This window comes from Plectropomus leopardus, chromosome 5, assembly GCF_026936395.1.
Source record: "Plectropomus leopardus strain MGB_pleo_1.0 chromosome 5, ASM2693639v1, whole genome shotgun sequence".
Classification (NCBI taxonomy): Eukaryota; Metazoa; Chordata; class Actinopteri; order Perciformes; family Serranidae; genus Plectropomus; species Plectropomus leopardus.
Window position 1 is genome coordinate 29,380,110 of NC_142180.1, and position 20,544 is coordinate 29,400,653.

Genomic DNA, 20,544 nt, shown 5'->3' on the forward strand with positions numbered 1-20,544 from the left:
TTGATTCGGCCAAAAAAGCTGGAGTTTAGGATCTTAATCCTCTCATTATGTGTCAGCAAGTTATCCAAACTCTGGAGAGAGACTTGACATTTTGCATTTGTTTGGATAATCATTTTACTGACTTTTTAAAAACCCACGGTTTTTGCTGAGAGGGGGACAGGGAAACATGTAACAGGGCTTATGAAAAGGAAGTAATAGAGGCTTCCGTGTCTTACAGCGACTTACACAGAAAGTCTGAGTCATTTATCTATCTGTATGTCTGCTGTGGTCGCTCAGCAGCCCCCCTATCTGTCTGTATGGCAGTTTTATCTGTCTATTCCACAGAGCTCTGCAGGGAAGAGTTTGCGATACAAGCATTCACATTCCCGAGTCCTTCTTTGCCCTCTTCACTCTCCTTGTACTCCCCTGCTCTATATTGGTGCGTAGATGCATGTGTCTGTGTGTATGTAGCACACACTGCACGCCCCCATCAGTGCTCTCTGTGGCCTCCCCGACCGTCTGCTCCTCCCTGTACTGTATTGTTTCTGCCTTCTGTGGAGGTATTGGACCTGGCACCGAAGCCTCACTGTGACTCAGGGCTCACATTTACAGGCCGAGAGATGATGAAAATGGAGCCAACTCCTCTGTCTTTCTCTGCGTGTGTATACGTCGGTGCAGAAAAAACCCTCAGGTTACATCTGGCAGGTAGTTTATGCAGCCAACTTGCCGAGCAACACGCACTGTGGCCCACACAGAGCATCTCTGAGGAGCCAGATAACGCACTCGCATGTGCCTCTCAGAGTGTGTATGTCATGCACGTAGACACTCCCTGCCTCTGCTTTAGAGGAGTTAGGTTTTGAGGGCATTAACGTCTCCTGCTCCTGCTGTGTGTCTCTCCATTCCTGCATTTTGGTGTTTTCTCTCTCGGCTGAGCGACTCTGGAAACAGTCAATGGGAGGTAGAGGACTACAGGGAGGGTTGGCACTAAAGCTCACCCTGTGACACTTTGCTTGACAGCCCAGACATTGGAAAGAGGGTTGGATGTGGGGGGATGGGACAGATTAGGGGGGAGCTTTTTGCACATGTGTGTGTGTTGATAATAGCGTGACATGCCTACCTTTTTGTACAGCACTCCTGTGCGTGCATGTGTGTTTATGAATTTTAAAATGTTGGCTGCGTGCCTCACGAGATAAATGTATCATTATGCTTCGGAGGGTGCAAAAATTAGTCACGGCAGCAGACTGCGTGGAGTTCCTCTGAAGCCTGACATGGCCTGGTAGGAGTCAGCTCAGACAGGGAGAAAGCTGCAGGGAGATGGTTAATATTTGTCACCAAGAGAGGATGAGGAGATGAGAGGAGGCACACTGGATCATAAAGGGGTGTTTATAGTGTGCACTAAGGGTGGGGGAAATTGTGAAATTCGGAATTACAGTTAAAAAAAACCCCCAAAAAACAAGGAGGGAAGAGTGACAGGTGTGCTTATATTACTTATGACACCTTGTTTAAATGTCAGGTTAGGGGTTAAAAAGGAGGAGAGTGAGAAAGTTAAGAAAAGCCAGGAATGCATGGAGAGGAGAGACAGAGCACAATAGAAAAGGAGGAAGCTGCTGAGAGTTCGAGGGATGCCTCTAGGAGAAGAACTTATTCGAGAAAATGTCAGCATGGAGACAAAATTCCCGAAACCTGCGTGATGTCCGCCTGGTAGACCTGCTGTGCCTAGACAGGCAACATGAATGTGCAGACACGTGAAACACACACACACACACACACACACACACACACACACAGAGGAAGCCTCAGTGAGGATTTTTTTGGTGCAGCTGGTGTACTGACTAAAACTTTATGTCTTTATTTGTGTGTGTGTTTATCTTTGCATATTTGAGAGTGTGTGTAGTTCCTGTGGAGAAACGGCAGCTGCACTGCAGTGAACCACAGACCAGTGATTGAACACAGTGGAAAAAGCAGGAGGAAACCAGTTCCCCCCTCATTCAGTTTACATTATACAGTACATGGACTCAGATCTGCTCTTTGAAGAGGCCACCCCCAAAGCACGTACTTAAATCTGTGTGAGTGTGTGTGTGTGTGTGTGTGTGTGTGTGTGTGTGTGTTTTTTACTCTAAGCTCGTTCCCCCTTTTTTTCCATTTGTGGTGCCTCTGTTGCCATGGTTATCATTTCTGGGGTTTGGTCGGGGCAGCCTCAGCATCTTTCCCTCAGTCTCTCTAAATGATAAGATATCAGTTTAAAGTGCAGCCACCACTCTTGTCATGTTTTTTCTCTGTGTCCCTTGTTTTCCCCATTTTTCTTTGTGCGTCATCCAAGGTCTTTCTTAAAAGGATGCATTTCTGCACGTCCCCGCAACAAAGCAATAAAGACAGCGAGCAGTTTTGTTAGACCGTCCGCTCGCACACAAACAAACCCACACTTGCTGCCGCTTCCCTTGAGATGTTTTATTAATCTCAGAAGGCAAAAATGATTCACTTTCTTCCCACTTGTTCCAAAACGTTTTTTCTGGGGGTTTTTAATAGTATTTCAACAGATACTTTATTTCATTTTTGGTTTGTGATATTTATCGATATGTCATCTACATTGTATAAGAGATTTGTTAAGTACTGTAGTTAAAATGTAGTCTTGTTACTGGGATCATGCCAGACACAAAAAGAGTGAAAGAAGCTAATATATTACTGTAAATTCATGGGAAGATTCCTGGAAAGAATCAGTTTTGAATGACTTCTATTTTATTCTACTCAACCACATTTTAGTGGGAAATACTTTTTATTTTTCTGTTTTTTGTTGACAGCTGTGGTCACTTTGCATGGTCAGATTCAGATTTGAGTTGCAAAATATTTGATTGTCAAATAAAATATGATATATTTTTACTGATTAACATACCAGGAGTTCACACAGTATATAAAGTAGTTAAAACTTTCTCCATCTCTGCCAGCTGCAACATCGAAATGCTTCTTGTGTGTTACTAATAATGATCCACTAATATAAAACACTCAAAGGGGTGATTCCACAGAATGAGTACTTTTACTTTTGATACTTTAGGTAAAATTTTGAATGCAAAGCCTTTACTTCTAACAGTATATGTATACTGTGATATTACTACTTCTACACAAAGGAGCAGTATATCAGATTTAGTGTCATCGGGTGATGAGGATTTTAGATTGCAACAAACTGATAAGATTCCTTCAGTGTTCATTATTTAGGAGATTTGACTGCGAAATTATCCACTAAGGACTCCCTCTCCAAAATAAACAAACCAGGTGATAGAAACCAGTAAAAATACCCAATTGTAAACAGGCTGCTAGCCAAGCTTCTGTTAATGTGTGTGTGCTCAACTTTTTTGTGATCAGGAGGTTTTTACTGGAGCGAAATTATCCGCAGATGTCTCTTCTTCCCCAAAACAAAAGGTTCTGGTGATTTAAATCTATAAAAAAAAACTGAATGAATCAGTTTCATATTGCAAATCCGTGTTTCTCTGATGCTGTTCAGCTTGTCGCAGACCAGCTCTGAGCCCAGTCCTCATTGAGGAAGGGTTGCCTACTATGTGATGTGAAAACAAAAACAAACATGTATGGATCTATGTAGAGCCAATGTTTGGCTCGTCTATTCTAGGCAACTATGGAAACATGACGGTGCAACACGGCATACTCTGTAGATGAAGACCGGCTTCCTGTGGAAAAATAAACGGTCGCTCTAATGTAACGAAAACCAGACAGTTCTTATTTTAGGGTGATTATACACTAAAACATACTTGTATTTCATTTTTTACCAATATTTATCCCTCTACACACTGAGCCTTTAAGTAAAGGAGCACTAAGCATTTTGTAATTTGATACTAATTGTTGCAAAAATGGAGACAGTAATAAATGTTTCCTCTATTTTTTTCCTTTAAAAAAAATGATATACTTCTTTTCAGGGAACTTTCTAGGAGGTCATGAGATAATTATAGACCTGTAAAAGCATTACCACTGAGTCCATTAAAAATGTTTCTCCTGTACTGCCCTCATTCTTTAAACCACATCCATCATGCTCCAGATTAAATCCAGCTCTCTCTGAGAACAACAACAACAGTTTGACCTCAGCCCGCTGCAGTCCTGTTGTTTGTGTTGTTTCAACTGTCATTTCTTAACACAGTGATCAACTAATAGCGGCAAGCCTCTGTCAGACAGCTCATCTGTCATGATTTATGACCTACACACACTTCTGCACAAACACACACAAAAAACACATAATCAGCTGACACACAGGCAGAAGGAACGGAGTGGCGACGACAGGAGAGGATGCACTCGATCAGTCCCGGTAGCTCTTGACTGGCAGGCTGACGGGTCGAATTTGGGCAAATCGAAGACAATGGTGGCCTTTATCATTGGGAAGCCCATTTCAGGCACCTCTGAAAAAAAAGAGATGGTGAAAGAGTAAGAAAGAGAGGGAGAGAACGAGGAATGATGTTTGCAATTGTGTTCTATTACAGTGAAAATGCCATTACCGCCCACTCCGTGTCTGTGTGCAGCTCTGTGCCAGCCACATAAAGGCTCTCCGACCGTGTTTAATAATTCGGGAGCATCTCTAAAGTGAAGACAGATGGGCCAACAGTGACGATCACGTTGATGCCGCTGTGAACCAGCAGAAAGAAAATAAGAGGACCTGAGCTCTGTGTTGCAAGACGTCGGAAGTCGAGCCTCCAGGAGAAGGTGGAGGGCGTGTCCTCCCACGGCGTGCCCTTCTCAACACTCATAGAGACAGACAAAGACGCAGGACGAGGTCAATAAAAGATTGCCTGTTAACATTTAACAAAGTGCCATCACATTGGCTTCGACTTTTACTATCCAATGGGTTTTACTGAGCACACTATTCTTGCTCTGTGTTGACATTCAGCATCAGTATTTCCCCTCTTTTTAAATGCCTCTATACTGGCAATGGTCAGAGGCATTAAGTTTTAGGGTTGTCTGTCTGTCCATCTGTCCTATTCTTGTAAACCCAATATAACAAGAACACCTTGAGGGGATTTGTCTTTAAATTTGGCACCAACATCCTCTCTTAGTCAAGCATAAACTCATTAGAATTTGGTGGTCAAAGGTCATTTTGATCTTCCATCTATCTCAATCTCCTGAAGGCGATATATAAAGAACACCATGATACCTTCTTCAAATGTGGCACAAATGTTTCACTTGGACTCAATAAGAAACTCTTTCAAAATTTGGTGTCAAGGGTCAAGTCTTAAGGTCACTCTGACTTTGCATCCATCTTGATAGCATTTCATAAAGAACAACTTCAAGGGATTTCTTCAAATTTGTAACAAACGTTCACTTGGACTCAACGATGAACTGATTAGAAACCGGTGGTCAAAGGAAATGTCAGTGTGACCTTGTGTCTGGCTCATTCTTGTGAATACAACGTCTAAAGAATACATTGAGGAAATTTCCTTTAATTTGGCACAAACGTCCACTTGAATTAAAAAAATAAACTGAGTTAGATTTGCTGGTGAAAGGTCAAGGTCACTGCGAATGTTCATCTCATTCTCATTATGCAATATGCCAAAAGGGCTTTGAGGCTTTGGCTGATTAGAATTTGGTGGTCGAAGGTCAAGGTCATTGTAACCTTGTGTCCATCTCCCTCCCGTGAACTTAATATCTCAAGAACACTTTGAGCAGATTTCCCCAAATACGGAACAAACATCCACTGCGACTCGATGAAGTGATTAGTATCTGGAAGTCAAAGGTCAAAGGTCAAGGTCACTGTGACCTCACAAAACATATCTTTAGCCATAACTCAGTATGTATACTAGTTAAAACATAAAACAACATACATACAACATTTCACACAAATGATGATTAACTAAAGGGTCAAATGTCGACTTCACTGTGACATCATGATCTCTGCAAAACACTGTTCTGGCCATTACTCAGCGTCATAAGTCAGGAACTGAAGGGGACACATTTGGTCAGATACTGAATTGGTGACAGTAATGTTGGGTGCCCACCTTCAAACTCTGCTGATTGTATAGATCTTCGGTGCCGCCGGGTGGGAAGACGTGTCTGAAGCATCCATGTTTTCAGAGGCAAGATTGCAAACTGCAACTGCAACTTTACTGGTTCGTGGAAGCATACAAGCACAAGGCGGTAATTCTAGTCATCACTCAAAAGCCTTGTGAGTCTTGTTTAAAGAAAGGGTGACAAAGAGCAATAGGAAACACAAATAGATATCCAAACAAAAGGCAGCCTCTTGGGGGTAAGATCTTGATAGCATTTCCATTTAAATGCAGATTTGATATAGCAATGCCACTGGTGCCCTCGCTGGTTTCCATTCATTTCTTCAGAGAAAGAGCGCAATGTTTTTTTTCATGTTTTTTTCACCTGGCCTTCTTCACATTGTAATTTAGTCTTTTCAAGAGGTGTTCTGAAACTGATTTCATTTGATTTAGTTGTGCAAATTGCAGCACCAGCAGGGAAACAAAAATAAACATTTGTCCAAATAAAGTGGACAGAAAGAGTGAAAAGAGAGAATGTGATTGTAAAGCTTGGCTGGCTTCATTTGTGGCACTGTCTTGCTATTGGCAACATAAGTAGCTTAATGTTACCCAAATGGTGCTTATCCAGGTGGAACCTGGCAAGAAACCGACGTGCAGATTAAACATTATTGATGCCTCTTAGCCGAAGAATAAATTTGCCTGTTTTTGTTTCGAGCAAGCTCTCGGCAAGGTGGTTTAGAAATTGCAGTTTGATTGTCTTCCGGGACTGTGTGTTACTCCGTGTGTCTCTATGTGTGTTTGTGTTTGTTTGGAGGGGAGGGGCAAATGTGTGAGTGTGTGGTAAACAAAGATGAGTGCCACATCCTCGAGGGGGATAAAGCAAAGAGAGTGACAGCAGGGAGTGGAAACTGATAGCCTCTTATGAAAGATGTGTTCTTTGAATATGTGTGTGTGTGTGTGTGCGCGCATGTGTGTGTGTGTAGGCAAGAATGTGTCACTATGTCAGTTTGAATCACAAAAGTGCATCTCTACTTTTTCCATCGCATCCTCCTGACTCCTTTTCCACATCACATCACTCCAATTTCCCCCTTACACATGACTCTGGCGTTTACCACTTCCATTTTTGTTTTGTTTATGTATTTTCCCTCCCTTGCTTCCCTCCACCGCTCACAATCCTACACTGTTATTCTGGAGTCAGTTGTGCTTGTTCATCTTTTGCCCAGCATCTGTTTTTTTCCCCTCTGTAAGTTGGAGAGAAAAGTACATCGCTGCTTCGATCAAGTAAAACAAATTCAAAAGAGAATCCGTTTTCCTGTGCACCTACACCCTTTGCAAAGTTTGAGAGCCACTTTGTAGTCAACAATGTTGTGTAACTCACAAAATTGCCATATGAACATGCAGTCACTTAAGAATGCAGAGTGCCTTTGTTCATAAAATGGAGAATTTGAATCCTGTGAGATATGAACCATTAGAAAAAATTGCACCTGCTCTGGTGAAAGTGAAGAAGTGTGCCATTATTTGTTTTGATATCACATTCCTGGAAGATATTAGATTTTGAGGACTTTGGTTTCGAAGCTTTTATTGGTGATTTTTGATAGTAAAGTGCCACTTTACCCGTAACAGTCATTTCCATGCTGTAATGAAAGTTGCACAGTGACAAATTAAGCCAAAAATTGTCAACTGCCTCCTCAGGAAAATCAGCTCTGCTTCCCCACTGTGGGCAATAGAGCAGGCGCAATAGAGACTTTTCAGGTTTATCACTCTACTGAAATTATTGAATTGTTTGGCTCTTCTCGACTTTTTCAAATGTTATTGAACTCTAGGGATCTAATCCTTACAGTGAAACAAGTCATTACATGCGGGTTTTGACTCTCCAAAAAATATATCGACCGATTTACCAGCCTGTTCTCGCCAAATACCAAATCGCCAAATACCACCTCTTTGTCAGTGTTTTTGGCGTAAGATCCAGATGCCAAAAGCAACCGTCTGTGTAAATGTGGCCGGGCAGAACCGGTCGTAGTGTCATTATGCACCAGCAGATGGCTGGACGGCATCAGCAGGATACATGGTAGGGCGGCGCCACTTCAGAATGCGAACTTATCACGTACGCATGATACGGAGCAGGACGGCGTCAGGTTAAAATGCTGCCAGTAACAATCAACAATCACGCATGAGCCCAGTGTTCGCTGCCCGTCTGAATGTGTTTTTTTCTTCACCTGATCATGTTCGTCCTTCCCCTAATCCTAACCACCTTAACCATCTGCTCACAAGTTTTACTTTCAAATATGTTTACCTCATTATTTGAAAATTTGGCCATATTTAACCCTGTGAAACCTGATCCACATCACTTTTCTTGAATTTTCTTGATTTTTTTTTAAATTAAATGTCTTACAAATTGCAAGAAATAAGTAAATTTAAAAAAAATTAAATGAAAACTATAGGGAAATCTGTCTTTTTTTCTAGGTAATTTTCTTGTGCTGTACTATTTTCTTGCCAGTTTCTTGGTCATTTTTTAGTAGCTCGTTGCTTTCTTCACATAATTTTGAAAAAAAATCAAGCCAATGTGCCAGGTTTCTGACTTACATTGTAACATTATTTGTATGACAGAAAAAAAGGAAAAACATAATAGTTCCCCTGTAGGAGGATTTTTTCTTACAGGAGAAATATCTGATAAGGGAAGTCATTGTTTGTGACCCACATTGCTGTACTTGTTTATCCCTCACCTCCCCTCTCCTCTCATCTTATCCCTCTGCCTTTGAAAGCCTCATGCATTTTTCTTCACAGGTCACCTCGCTCGACGGCCTGAACTCCTCTCGAGTGCGAAACGAGAGGCCATTTCAGCACAAATCCTGTTTGATGCTGCCATGCAGAGCAACATAGATCAGCTGGCGAGGGAGTCGGACAAGTAGCGCTTGTCTGAGGCGATGTCACTGGGAGAAGGGGAGAAGTGGGTATTTATGTGTGTTCATGCGTCTGCAGGGAGGAGAAAATGTGATGGGAGGGCTGATGTTAAGCTATCAGGGTAGAGGCACTCAGCCTCTTAGCTTGAGCAACTGCAACAGCATAACGGCTGCAGGAATGAGCAATGACAGCAATCCACACGCCTGCTATTTGTGTGTGCTCAATGTCACATTAACCATCCAGTAAGGGATGAAAAATGGTGGCTTCAAAGATGTGTGTGTTTTAAGTGCGTGTGTGCGCTCAGGTCTCCGTGAATAGCAAATGACAGATGAGATTCTTTCACTTGTGAGAGCATTCCAGCACACACACACACACACACACACACACATAGAGTAGACCCACCATTAGCAAAATTGGCAATCATAGATAAGGCAACTGATTCAAAGTTGATCTGAATCATGGAATAAATTTTCTCAGCATGCCGATGGGAAAAATCTGATCTTTGAAATAAAATAAAAAAAACACTGTATGGCTTTATCTATAGGCTGAAGATAAAACAAAAATAAGACTTCCAGATGAAAAACAGTGGAGAACTGAAATGCTCATCTGAAAGCTGGCAGGTGGTCGTTCTGCGGGGGTGGAGGAGGAGAACAAGAGTGACAGGAGATGGGGAGAAAAATGACAGAGCAGACAGAGGGACAGAGGGGTAGAGCGACTTGCGCAGCGGTGTGTCTGTGACCGCTGGAAAAACATTGTTCCACCAATCTGCCATTTAATTACAGACAGGAGGGGCCGCCCCTGTAGCGAGTAGCACTTTGACATGCATCCAGTCAAACGGGAGTGGAGCGGGACACACACAAAGTGTGCAGTGGAAACTGACGCTAATGAAAAGAAATCAATAGGCTCATTTTCTCTACCGTTCAACCGTTCCGCCCACCTAGGGAGTGCTTCTTTCTGTTCTTGCAATCTTTCATTTTTCGTTCTCGTCTGTTCATCTTATCTTGCTTCACTCAGAACCACAAATGTCAATTGTGTGGTTGCGTGAGATGAAAAGTCAGTGGATCATCAAAGTCCTTAAGATTCTTCCTCTGAGGACTGCAGATGTCTAAATTCATGACAGTCAATCCAGCAGTTGACTGAGTTGGACTGAACAATAGACGTTTGTTGCTGCCCCTCAATCAGGGATACCCAACATGCTTTGCTTGGTGCCCACTTTTTAAAATGACAGGAGGACAGTAGCCAGTCACAGCCAAACATGCCAGAGGATTTTAGGACATATCTAGGATTTAAGGGCATTTGTAGGGTTTTAAGACCTTTCTAGGAATATAGCACATTTCTAAGGTTCTGGGATGTTTGTAGGATTCTAATACATTACTAGGATTTTAAGATGTTTCTAGGATTTTAGGATGTTTGTAGGATTTTAAGACGTTTCCTGGATTTTAGGGCAATTCTAGGGTTTTAAGACATTTCTAGGATTTTAGGGCATTTCTAGGATTTTAGGAAGTTTCTGGAATTATAGCACATTTCTAGGATTTTAGGATGTTTGTAGGATTTGTGGTTGTTCCTAGGATTTTAATATATTACTAGGATATTTAGATATTTCTAGGATTTTAGGGCATTTCTAGGGTTTTGAGACATTTCTAGGAATAGAGAACATTTCTATGATTTTAGGACATTTCTGGGATTAGAGCACATTTCCAGGATTTTCAGATGTTTCTAAGATTTACTTGATGTTTCCAGGATTTTAGGACATTAGGGGCTTAGCTAGGACCTTTGTCAGGGCGTGAGAAGATCCTCCACTGCCACTTTTTTTTTTTTTTAAAAAAAGCTATATTCTGATGCTGGTGTATGCACTCTGGTACCCTATTTAAACTAAAAGTACAAAAACAATTCCCAGTGTGAATCACTTTATTTTTATTGTGAATTAGAAAATAGGTTGCGGGGCATCCGGCACCCCATTGCGGTTTGGGATTTGGCCTGTTGGACATAATCTGAGTATCACTGCCCTGGAGTCATGCTGCTGATGTGGCTAGAAAGTGGCTAGCTGATTGAAAATGCATGCATTGATGCCTGGCTTTGGGGCAAATTAAATTCAACATAGTGGAATGTTTTTTCCATGATTCTGAGTAGCGAGAATAAAGGGAATTGTGACTGATAAGGCAGCTGGAAAAGAATCAGATTAGGTTTAAGGCTTTACAGGTAAACCTCATTCACTCACGGTGCACAGTGGATAAACAGAAGCAGAGAGAGCTCAGAGACGATAACCTGTATTACTGTTTTGAAAGAGTGGAATTCACATCTACCTCTGTGATGTAAATGAGCCGGCTCTGTCTTTTCAGGCAAGGTGACACAGGATTAGAGTATAATGATAATGTATGATGTGACTGTATAAAAAACTCAGAATATTGCAGAATTTTTGCAGAACAAAACCAGAGCTCTTCTAAATGCACTTTGAATTTTTGGGGGATTTTTTCCCCTTTCTCTTTGTCATCAGATGTTTTGATGAAAGTAACTTTTATATGCCTATGATGGTGGTGATGCTTTAAGCTGAAAAGAGGTGGTTGATATTGATTCCATAATGCACATCCAGGTTTGATGCATGGCTTATAAAAGGACTTTTGATATCTTCCCTCCACAGTGTAGCCCTGCCTCCCGCTGTTCAGGTAGCGCAGTAATGGTTTACCGGATCAATGGCCGATAATCAGAGCCACAATGAGCTTCTGTTCTTTCCCTTTCACTCCACAACCCCGAGCATCTGATGGAACAAAGGAACCTGAGAGAAGAGCATGTTTTCTTCTACAAGAAGCAATTAACTAACGCCTTTTCAGAGTAATGAGAAAAAAATGTCTGTGGCTTCATATACAAGCCACCATTGACTGCTCTTCTCTCCTCTTCCTCTCCTCTCTTCAGGCGTAACCAGCGCCGACACTGTGGTGAATATGAGGAAGGTGACCCATCAGACCATTAGCGAGGAGCTGTCCAAAACCGTTCTCCTCCCCTGCCTCTTCACTCTCCGTCCCGGTGCCAGTTCATCCCATGAGCCCCCCAGGATCAAGTGGACCAAGGTTTGGGGCCAGAGAGGCTCAGACGGCCTGCAGAAGGAACAGTCGGTCCTGGTGGCCAAAGACAACGTGGTCAAGGTGCGATAACGGCTGTGAGCGGCCACTGTGAAAGACTTAGTGTCAAGCTTTTATGGAAAAATTGCAAAGTGGTGTTTTAGTTGTCTTCCTGTCACATTTTCACTCCCGTGTCTCTTCCCTCAGGTGAAGAAGGCCTTCCAGGGTCGTGTGACGCTGCCTGGTTACAATGAGAACCGTTACAACGCCAGTCTCGCTCTGTCAGGGCTACGTTCCAGCGACTCTGGTCTGTACCGCTGTGAGGTCGTGGTGGGCATCAGTGACGAGCAGGACACAGTTCCTCTGGAGGTCACAGGTAAGTAAAAGGCACTTTACTGATTCAAGAAATTTACACACCGGTGGCATTTTTTTAGTGTGCAAATAATTTTCACATCAGCATATTTTTTCAAACTTTTTGTTTTTGCATTTATAACAATTATTTTTTTCTTTTAATCAGTGAGTTAAGTTCTTAATACAATCTTTACATATTTTATTTGTTACATAAGAAATTACGTTTCACAGTTTTGGTGAGAATTTTCACACTGAACATGAACATTATGTGTCAAAAAAGTCGTGTTAATTTTCAGCCGTGCGTAGAGGCGTCTACCAATCACTTCAGGCGCAAAGGATGTCACGTCACAGCTCCTTACGTTCTTACTTTTCACAATAAAAGCCCAGTAGACATCTCCACTCCATAAGTGTTTCCTCGAGAGAACTCAGATTTATTCATAGCATTATAATGAAAGAAACTCAATAAAATATCTTACAGCAGCTTAGACAGACTGCCAGATGCTGCTCTGGATCAACACAGTCCTGGTAGTTGGTCCTCTGCCTCCTCAGATGTGGGGGAAAAAATACTGAGGAGGACCTCAGACTCTCAAACTGACATCCTAAAATTAGTCTGGACCTGGTCGTGGCAGAGCATGAATCCTTTCAAACCACTTATGAAAGAAGTGTTGCAACTGTCATAAATTTGCTGCCAGTATGAATGTTGTGAAATATTTGTAGGTGAGAATTTAGCAATTTTCAGTGGCTCATCATCTCGGTTTTAATAAGTGAAGGTTTTAAGGGAGCTGTTTTGTACTGAAGTCACATTCTGCGTGGGGGATAGAGGAAGCTAACTGTAAACTGCTCACACTACACAAGCATGGGAATGTTTTGCCCAATGTAAAAAAGAAAATAATCCAAAGAAACTAGTGATTTGGTACACATCTTGAAGAAACATGCAATTAGTGGTCAGACAGCTAGACATTAAAACACTTGTAACTTCCCAGCAGTCGAGATTTCTGACTAAATAATTAGATAGCACCATACTCTGCCCGTCACCAGACCATAAAGCTGTACATTTGTAGTGCTTAATATCACTTGTGGTTAGCATGAAATTACAAATTAATTGCAGAAGCTAAAACTTAACTGAAGGGAAAGCGGTGTATCGCAAACACAGCCGTGACCAGTAACCATAACAGACATTTCAAATTAAACTATGGGGCTCAGGAGCTCAGTTGGTAGAGCGTGTGCCCCATGTACAGAGGCTAGGTCCTCGCCGCAGCAGCTGCAGGTTTGATTTTGGCCTCGGCCATCTGCTGCATGTCATCCCCTCTCTGTACCTTTCATGCTGTTGAATGAAATATATGAAATTTTATGTTCTTATGTTTATTTAAGAGCAAGGGCTTAACTAAACTTTCTTAAGTGGGGGGACATAATGAAAAAGGGGGTGTCTGGGGTTCCTGCAGTAGCCGAAAATCAAAATCAGGGAAATAACTAAGCTGGTCGTCATGCTAGATTCTGCATAGTGCTTGGTAATGACTATATTTGCTCCCCCTCTGTTGCATGTTTTTGAGTTTATCAGGGCAAAATCAGCGGCTTATTTCCCATTCGTTGCCAGAATCTGATGGCTGGACAAACAGTGTATTAAGACTGATTTTTCTATTGTAAATTTTTATTTTATTTTTGGAAAAAAAACAATCAGGGGGATGGCATGTCCCCAGCGGAAATTCCTCGTTGAGGCAGTTTTGCTAGCCAAGCCTTTCAACATTTGCACTGAGGTGCAATGACATTAACAGTGACAAAAATGTGTTCTGAGTTAATGAAAGTTTAATCTACTTTTTGTCATTACTTAGCAAGCAAGCACCCATAACATGGTTTGTTTTTCTCTGTGTTTATATTGTAATGTGTTAACACTGGACAGCAAAACACTAAAGCATTACTGGATCAGCGAGAGAAACAGCAAACAAGCAAGAACCTGCCACTACCCTCATAAAGCTGATTATTTCTGTGATTCAGTAACGCTGCTATCAGCTGATGGGTGCTGATATACAAAGTAATTAACATCAGTTATGTCATTCCGGGTATTATGTTTGTTTTCACCTACACAAATAACCGTCTGAGCGCATCAACACTCCACTCTTTGGTTGTGTACTGCTCTCTCTTGGCTCTCAAGGTCTGCCACTATGAATAATAATGACCCTGTTTTCCGTGTCAGGCTAATACAGCCATTACACCCGGGGTTGTTTACTGTCCGTGAAGAATGTATGATGATGTGGAGGAAAAAAGGAAACTAGAACACATTAAACATCATTGACCTGGGCCACTCAGGTGCTGTTCATGCACTGAAAGCCTAATGAAACCAATAAGGAAGGAACCCAGCAGTGTTGTCAAATGGTGTTACTCTGAGCGCTTTGGATGGCTCTCGGTGGCTTAACTAAACAGGCAAACCATTTACTGCATAATCTATATCCAGGACACATGTATTTGTGGAATTATCAGACTACCTTGAGGTAGCTCACTGTGGTAGAACCGTAATTACTTTGTCAGGGTGTTTTAGCTGCGGAGCTTTCATCAGATTCTTTCCAGGTCGCTCACTATTTTTAATAATAAGCTATTATCATAATGACTACAGGGAACGCATTAGCCACTGTACACCATGCTGCCACTTCCACAAATCTGTGCTAGTGCTGCTAACATCAGCTCTGAAGGCCTAGTAACCTTATTTTTTATTACCAAGACACAGAGCGCTACAGCGGCTTCATCGTCTGTCTCTGAGAATAACACAGATCCATTGCCTTCATATAGCTCAGATGCAGTGGTGGAATGTAACCAAGTACATTTACTCAAGTACTGTGCTTAAGTATGGATTTCAGGTACTATCCATGCTACTTTATACTTTTAGTCCACGACATTTCAGACGGAAATATTCTGCTTTTTACTTCACTACATTCATCTGACAGCTTTAGTTCCTTTAAACTTCCTTTTTGCATAAAAAACATTTTGTAAAATATTATTTTTTGTTATAAATTAAATTACCAGAGTTTATTATGCGACAAGTAGTTGATTAATCAGTCGATTCAAAGAAATTTAATTGCAAAATATTTTGATAAACATTGAATTGTTTTTGTTTTTTTTTTTGTTGAACTTTTAACTAATTTTACATTTGGGGGTGTTTTTTTTCTATTTAAAAAAAAGATTTTTTTCCGCCTTTCTTTTATTCATTCAAGTTTTGGGGATTTTTTTGTGTATCTTGCATTTTCTTGTGTGTTTTTTTTCCCCATTTTCAAAAATTATTTTCTAATTTTGATTTTTTTTCTTCCTTTTTAAAATAATTTTAGTTTTTTCCTAATTTTGAGTTTTTTTGATGTGTGTGTGTGTGTTTTTTGTTTTTTTTTTTAAAGGTGATTTTTCTATATTGGGGACTTTTACTTTTTATACCATAAGTACAGTTTCCTAATTATACTTACTTTTACTTAAATACCTTTTTAAATACAGGAATCTGACTTTTAAAAGAGTATTTGCACAGGATGGTCGAAGTACTTTTATTTCATTAAAGACCTGAATACTTCTTCCACTTCTTCCAGATGTTAATATATACACACATACACATATGCATGTGTGTATGTTTCTGCAGGCCTCTATTTTTTATGATTTCAGTATTTCAATAAGGTTTTCTCAAGCGGGACAACTCATGTTCCTCCATGAGAGCAGTCTACATTTAGTGAGCAAGACCCCTGTCACATCGCTTGGGAGACTCTGCATCCTCCCCCTCCTGGCCAATCGATTAACACGCTATGAAAACCACTCCTTCAGAGAGAAACCAATTACGTAGCTGGCGAGGACTAGCCATCTCCGGGGCTTAGTCTTAATTGGCAGTCACGCTACATGGCAGACCACAGCCGTCCTCGCACTAATTCTACTGAGTGCTTAACGTATTAATTAGCAGGTATTGATACTGCTCAGCTATATCAATATCATATTAATCCACACTGCTCTTCTAATAGACTAATTTGTGTGTGCCAAAGCCCCGATGAGATGTCCTTCCTCTCTTTGCCATCTCTCTCTTAATTTCTCCCCTGCCGCCTCTGTCCTACTCGCTCCTTGTTTAGCCTCCATTTTCTTCCTTTCTCTCGCTTGGCACATATTGACTGGTCAATTGGCTGTGTCTCACCAATTAGAGAACAGTGCCACTGATAGCGCGTGTCAGCCGTTGTTTGTGGTGAGATATCGCTGCCCACCAGTAGCTGGTGTGAGGACAATATATAGTCTTATCAACACTTGGCACAGTAAAAAGCATTTTGTTATTGTTCACACAACTTCTGCTGAAGATGTTTTAGAAAAGTTCCTTATAATTGCAAAGCTAAACTGTTTCAAAGATATTCATGCCCTTATTGCAGCACATTAGGGGATTGGAGGGAAAATCAGCATGGTATCGTCATATTTTGTGTGGTAATTTTCTGCCGATACAAGGACGTCATGTATCAACTTTTTTATTATAGAAATTATTAAGGTAGCAAAAAGAACTACTAAAACAACTTGCTTATTCGGTAGCTAGATATATTTTGTTGCAATAAAAAAAGTCAAAAACTTTATCTTAAAACTTCATGTTATTATAACACAGATGTTGACATTTTTTTCCTTTGGTGACATAATTTGCAGATAAAAAAAGGTTATATTTTGCAATAAATGTCATCACAATAGTGTGCATATCATAGAACATTTAAAGTCTACAGTTTGCAAATACATTTCTAAACTTTTTTTAATGTGTGTAGCTCTACGCAGATTCTTATTTGTGCTATGTCATGCTCTAGTACTCAATAGAGCTTACACAATGTCTTACAGAGGCATGTTTTTGGACAAATCTGTCCAAAAACATGTTATTTTTTTCCCAAAGAGTGTTACACCTACGCCTGGGATATGCAATAACTAATTAGAAAATTATTTATATTAAATTTAGATATTTTTTTTTTATAAAGCTAGGGAAAACTGTACAGGGGAAAAAAGAAGAAAAAAAAGTAGGAAAAAATTAGATTTAGAATTACCATAAGTACATATTTTAAATTATTTTATAGAAATGTTTACATTTTTAAATATCTTTTTAAGATATTTTTCTTCTTTTTTCTTTCTTTTTAAAAAAAATAATTTTCAGGTAATTTTCTTGTACTTTTTACTTATTTCTTGCAAATGTTTGGATAATTTCCTCTTTCGTTGCTCATTGCCGTCATCCTGTGTTTTGAAAGAAATCAAGGTTATTTGCTCTGGTTTCAAAGGGTCAAACAAAGTAAATCTATATACGTTGTAAGGCAGTGTACAGTACTCAACAGTATTGCCCAGGGACACCAACTGCTCAACAGTGCTACAATGGGGGCAGCCTGCAGTCATAAAGCATGGGGCCTTCCCACAAATGGTGCCTTCCTCTCACTCTCTCTGGAGACTGTGTGCGAAGATGCAGAGGGTAAAAATAGAGGCAAGAGGTATTGGGCGTTCAGCCCTCATGTTGAATTGGCCCGGGTTTCCCTTACAGAGAGGAAACCCATTTGTCTCTCTAGTGTACGCATTAGCCAGTGAGCTAGCATCTCTGTTTGGACAAGCTCCCACAGCCTCCAAGGAGAAAAGATGAAAACTGAGAAATTAGCAGAAACGAAACAGAGTGGGAAAAAGAGAGAATTTTTGCTCCACATTTTTGTGAAGAGGCAAATAAGACCAAGATGACAGAATGGCTGGATGGACTGCTGGGATTGTGGGAACTGTGTCTCTCTGTGTGTGTGTGACACACAAACACACATGGCCCCGCTTGCTTTCTACGCCCATGGCCTGGAGTGCTCATGCTCAAATTGCCATGCAGGCCTCCATCTCGCAGGAATCTCTGTCACTCTTCCAGACAAAGCCGGTGAAGATAAAGGAGTCGTGTTAGTAGCCTGACGTCCGCTGGCTTTTATGTCGCTAGATGCTCCTCGGGGGAGCAGCACTGCATGAGTGGCAGGCAGAGGTGGGAGGTGAGGGAACGTTAGATGGACATTTCTGAAGCTATTTCTTTCCCATTTAAAGGGAATATATGCCCCTTTCACAGCTATGGGAATTGTGTCTGACTTTGTTGCCTGTTGATTTTTAAAAAAAAATTTCCTTCCCTCTCTTTTTTTGTAATTCTGTCTTCCTCTCACAATCTCTTCCTGTCTCTGTGGTTCAGCATGTATATATGCGTCTCCTTGAACGCAGCCTATTTCTATTTCTATGTTTGCCTTCTTTGTCTTTCCATCACAAGTGCGTTGGCTCAGGCTGTGGTGGCAGCAGGGTGACATTGTGTGTGTACTGTTAAAGCAGTAAAATAAACATTACCACTGTTTGTCATCCACTGTATCCAAGGGCAACATCTCTTTTCTCTAATGATAAGCCGACAGACTGTCGGATGCAAATGAGACTCACGTACGCAGGTTGTTGAACCTGGTTGCCGGAGTTTCCCTCCTACACAGATGGAACAATGTCAGTACATGATGTGGATGTCTAGAGGGCTCTGTGTTTATGTATCTGTGAGCGTCTGCATGTTTTTATGGCCCAAGGTTGCAGTTCATAAATATTTCTGTGACCCAGAGGTTGCAGGTCGTAAATTCATGCGATTACTTTCCGGAGTATCCTCCCTGCTTGCTATCACACGTCGTATCTCTGTGCTCCAGGTGTGGTATTTCACTACCGGGCCCCTCATGACCGATACGCCCTATCCTTCGCTGACGCCAAGAGAGTGTGTGTGGAGAACTCAGCGGTCATCGCAACACCCGGCCAGCTGCAGGCGACCTTCGCTGATGGATATGACAACTGTGATGCCGGCTGGCTGTCTGACCAGACTGTACGGTGAGGTTTTTAACTGTACTTCACACTATCAGGTTGAAAATCTTTAGTTTGTTGCTTTTGGCATTACTCAAGAAGACACTATTTCCTGTCACTATGGTTACTGTTGTGATGCACGGCTGTGTCTTTGATTCTGGCAGCAAAACAGAGTAGTAAGTTAGGCCTGTGCATTTTTAAATTCTGTGAGATTGTTCCTTTTATTTTACAGCCCACTCACCAGAAAAAAATGTTGCATTTTTTGTTACATTTGTACATTTCCTTTGTATCATATCAACATCACTTAAGTGACAGTTTTGAGTACATATGAGCTGAATTTGTCATCAGGAGGTGGAGGGGACGGTAGGTGTTGCTGATGCCAAGTGGAGACAGCTGGAAAGAGACCAGTACAGACCAGTAGTGGGGGCCAATAAACAAACATACTGGTTGTTTTTTAGCAGATCAGCTGTATTTCCAGTGGCAATTGTGGCACCAACGCTGGGTGTTTTTAAGCGAGTCATTGGTGACATTTCAGCGGCAGTTGTTTTACCAAAACTGTGTGTTTTAACGAGACATTACCAGCATTTCCAGCTGTGATGTTACCAAAACGAAATCTTCCTAACTATAACCAAGTGTTTATGCCTTTACAAAAACACACATGAAGTGTACAGTTTTCACGCATTCGCTACAGAAGGTCAAATATCTGGTTTGCAGAATGGTCAATGCTAACTTTTATTCTGGCGATTGGGTTGAATGTAATGAAACCTGAGAAGCCAACAAAATCTGAAATCCAGCGACAGCACATTACTGCTATAGCACCTGAGTATCACATGTATTGCAGCTGCATCTGAATCTTGGGCTCACAGTAGCAAGGTTTGCTGACAGCTTTTGTTTGTTGGAACAGGCTGTTATTTTAAAATCTCTATTAGACAGTTGGTTCAGACTAATATTTTTTATGATTTGCCACACGATCAAGCATGACAATGAAAATAAATGCACTCTGCTACTAAAAATATGCCTGAAACCAGAGAACTTGATGAAGTATGTAGTATGAAGCATGGCAGCGACTGAGTCGTTCTGATCTTTTTGGGAGTTTTAATAAACACAAAACTGAGCAACATAATTGGACCTAATTGCTTGTTTGCACAATGGAAAGGCGGTTAACTACATCTGCCTCCTCTGAGCTGTCTGTCAGGCTGCTGCGTGCGCCTCAGCCTGCCACCTTTCATAACGTCCCTCTCAACATTACCAGTCAGAGCTCGTCTCTCAACAGCGCTCGCCATATCTACATTTTAATTTCAAATCGCTGTTGCTCCACTAGTCGAGCAGATTGACTGTTGTCTTCCTGACAGTTTTTTCCCAACCTTCCTGTGGCGCCGCTTCCTTCTCCTATTTCTTTCTCTCCTTCCGTCCTACACTCCTGTTGTTTTCACTCGGGAGTTATCTAATTGGTCCAGATCCAGGAGGCTCCGACTGCACATCAGCCA

At 41.3% G+C, this 20,544-nt stretch overlaps 1 protein-coding gene across 3 annotated transcripts in view; it reads left to right on the forward strand.

Annotated features, from left to right (window-relative positions):
- ncanb (neurocan b) overlaps nucleotides 1–20,544 on the forward strand; it is a 245,880-nt gene that overhangs the window by 98,234 nt on the left and 127,102 nt on the right. For all 3 annotated transcript variants that reach the window (XM_042483584.2, XM_088077889.1, XM_088077890.1), the window contains 3 exons: nucleotides 11,766–11,995; nucleotides 12,119–12,287; nucleotides 18,910–19,084. In XM_042483584.2, the coding sequence (XP_042339518.2) occupies nucleotides 11,766–11,995; nucleotides 12,119–12,287; nucleotides 18,910–19,084 (574 nt within the window). The remainder of the gene's footprint in view (nucleotides 1–11,765; nucleotides 11,996–12,118; nucleotides 12,288–18,909; nucleotides 19,085–20,544) is intronic.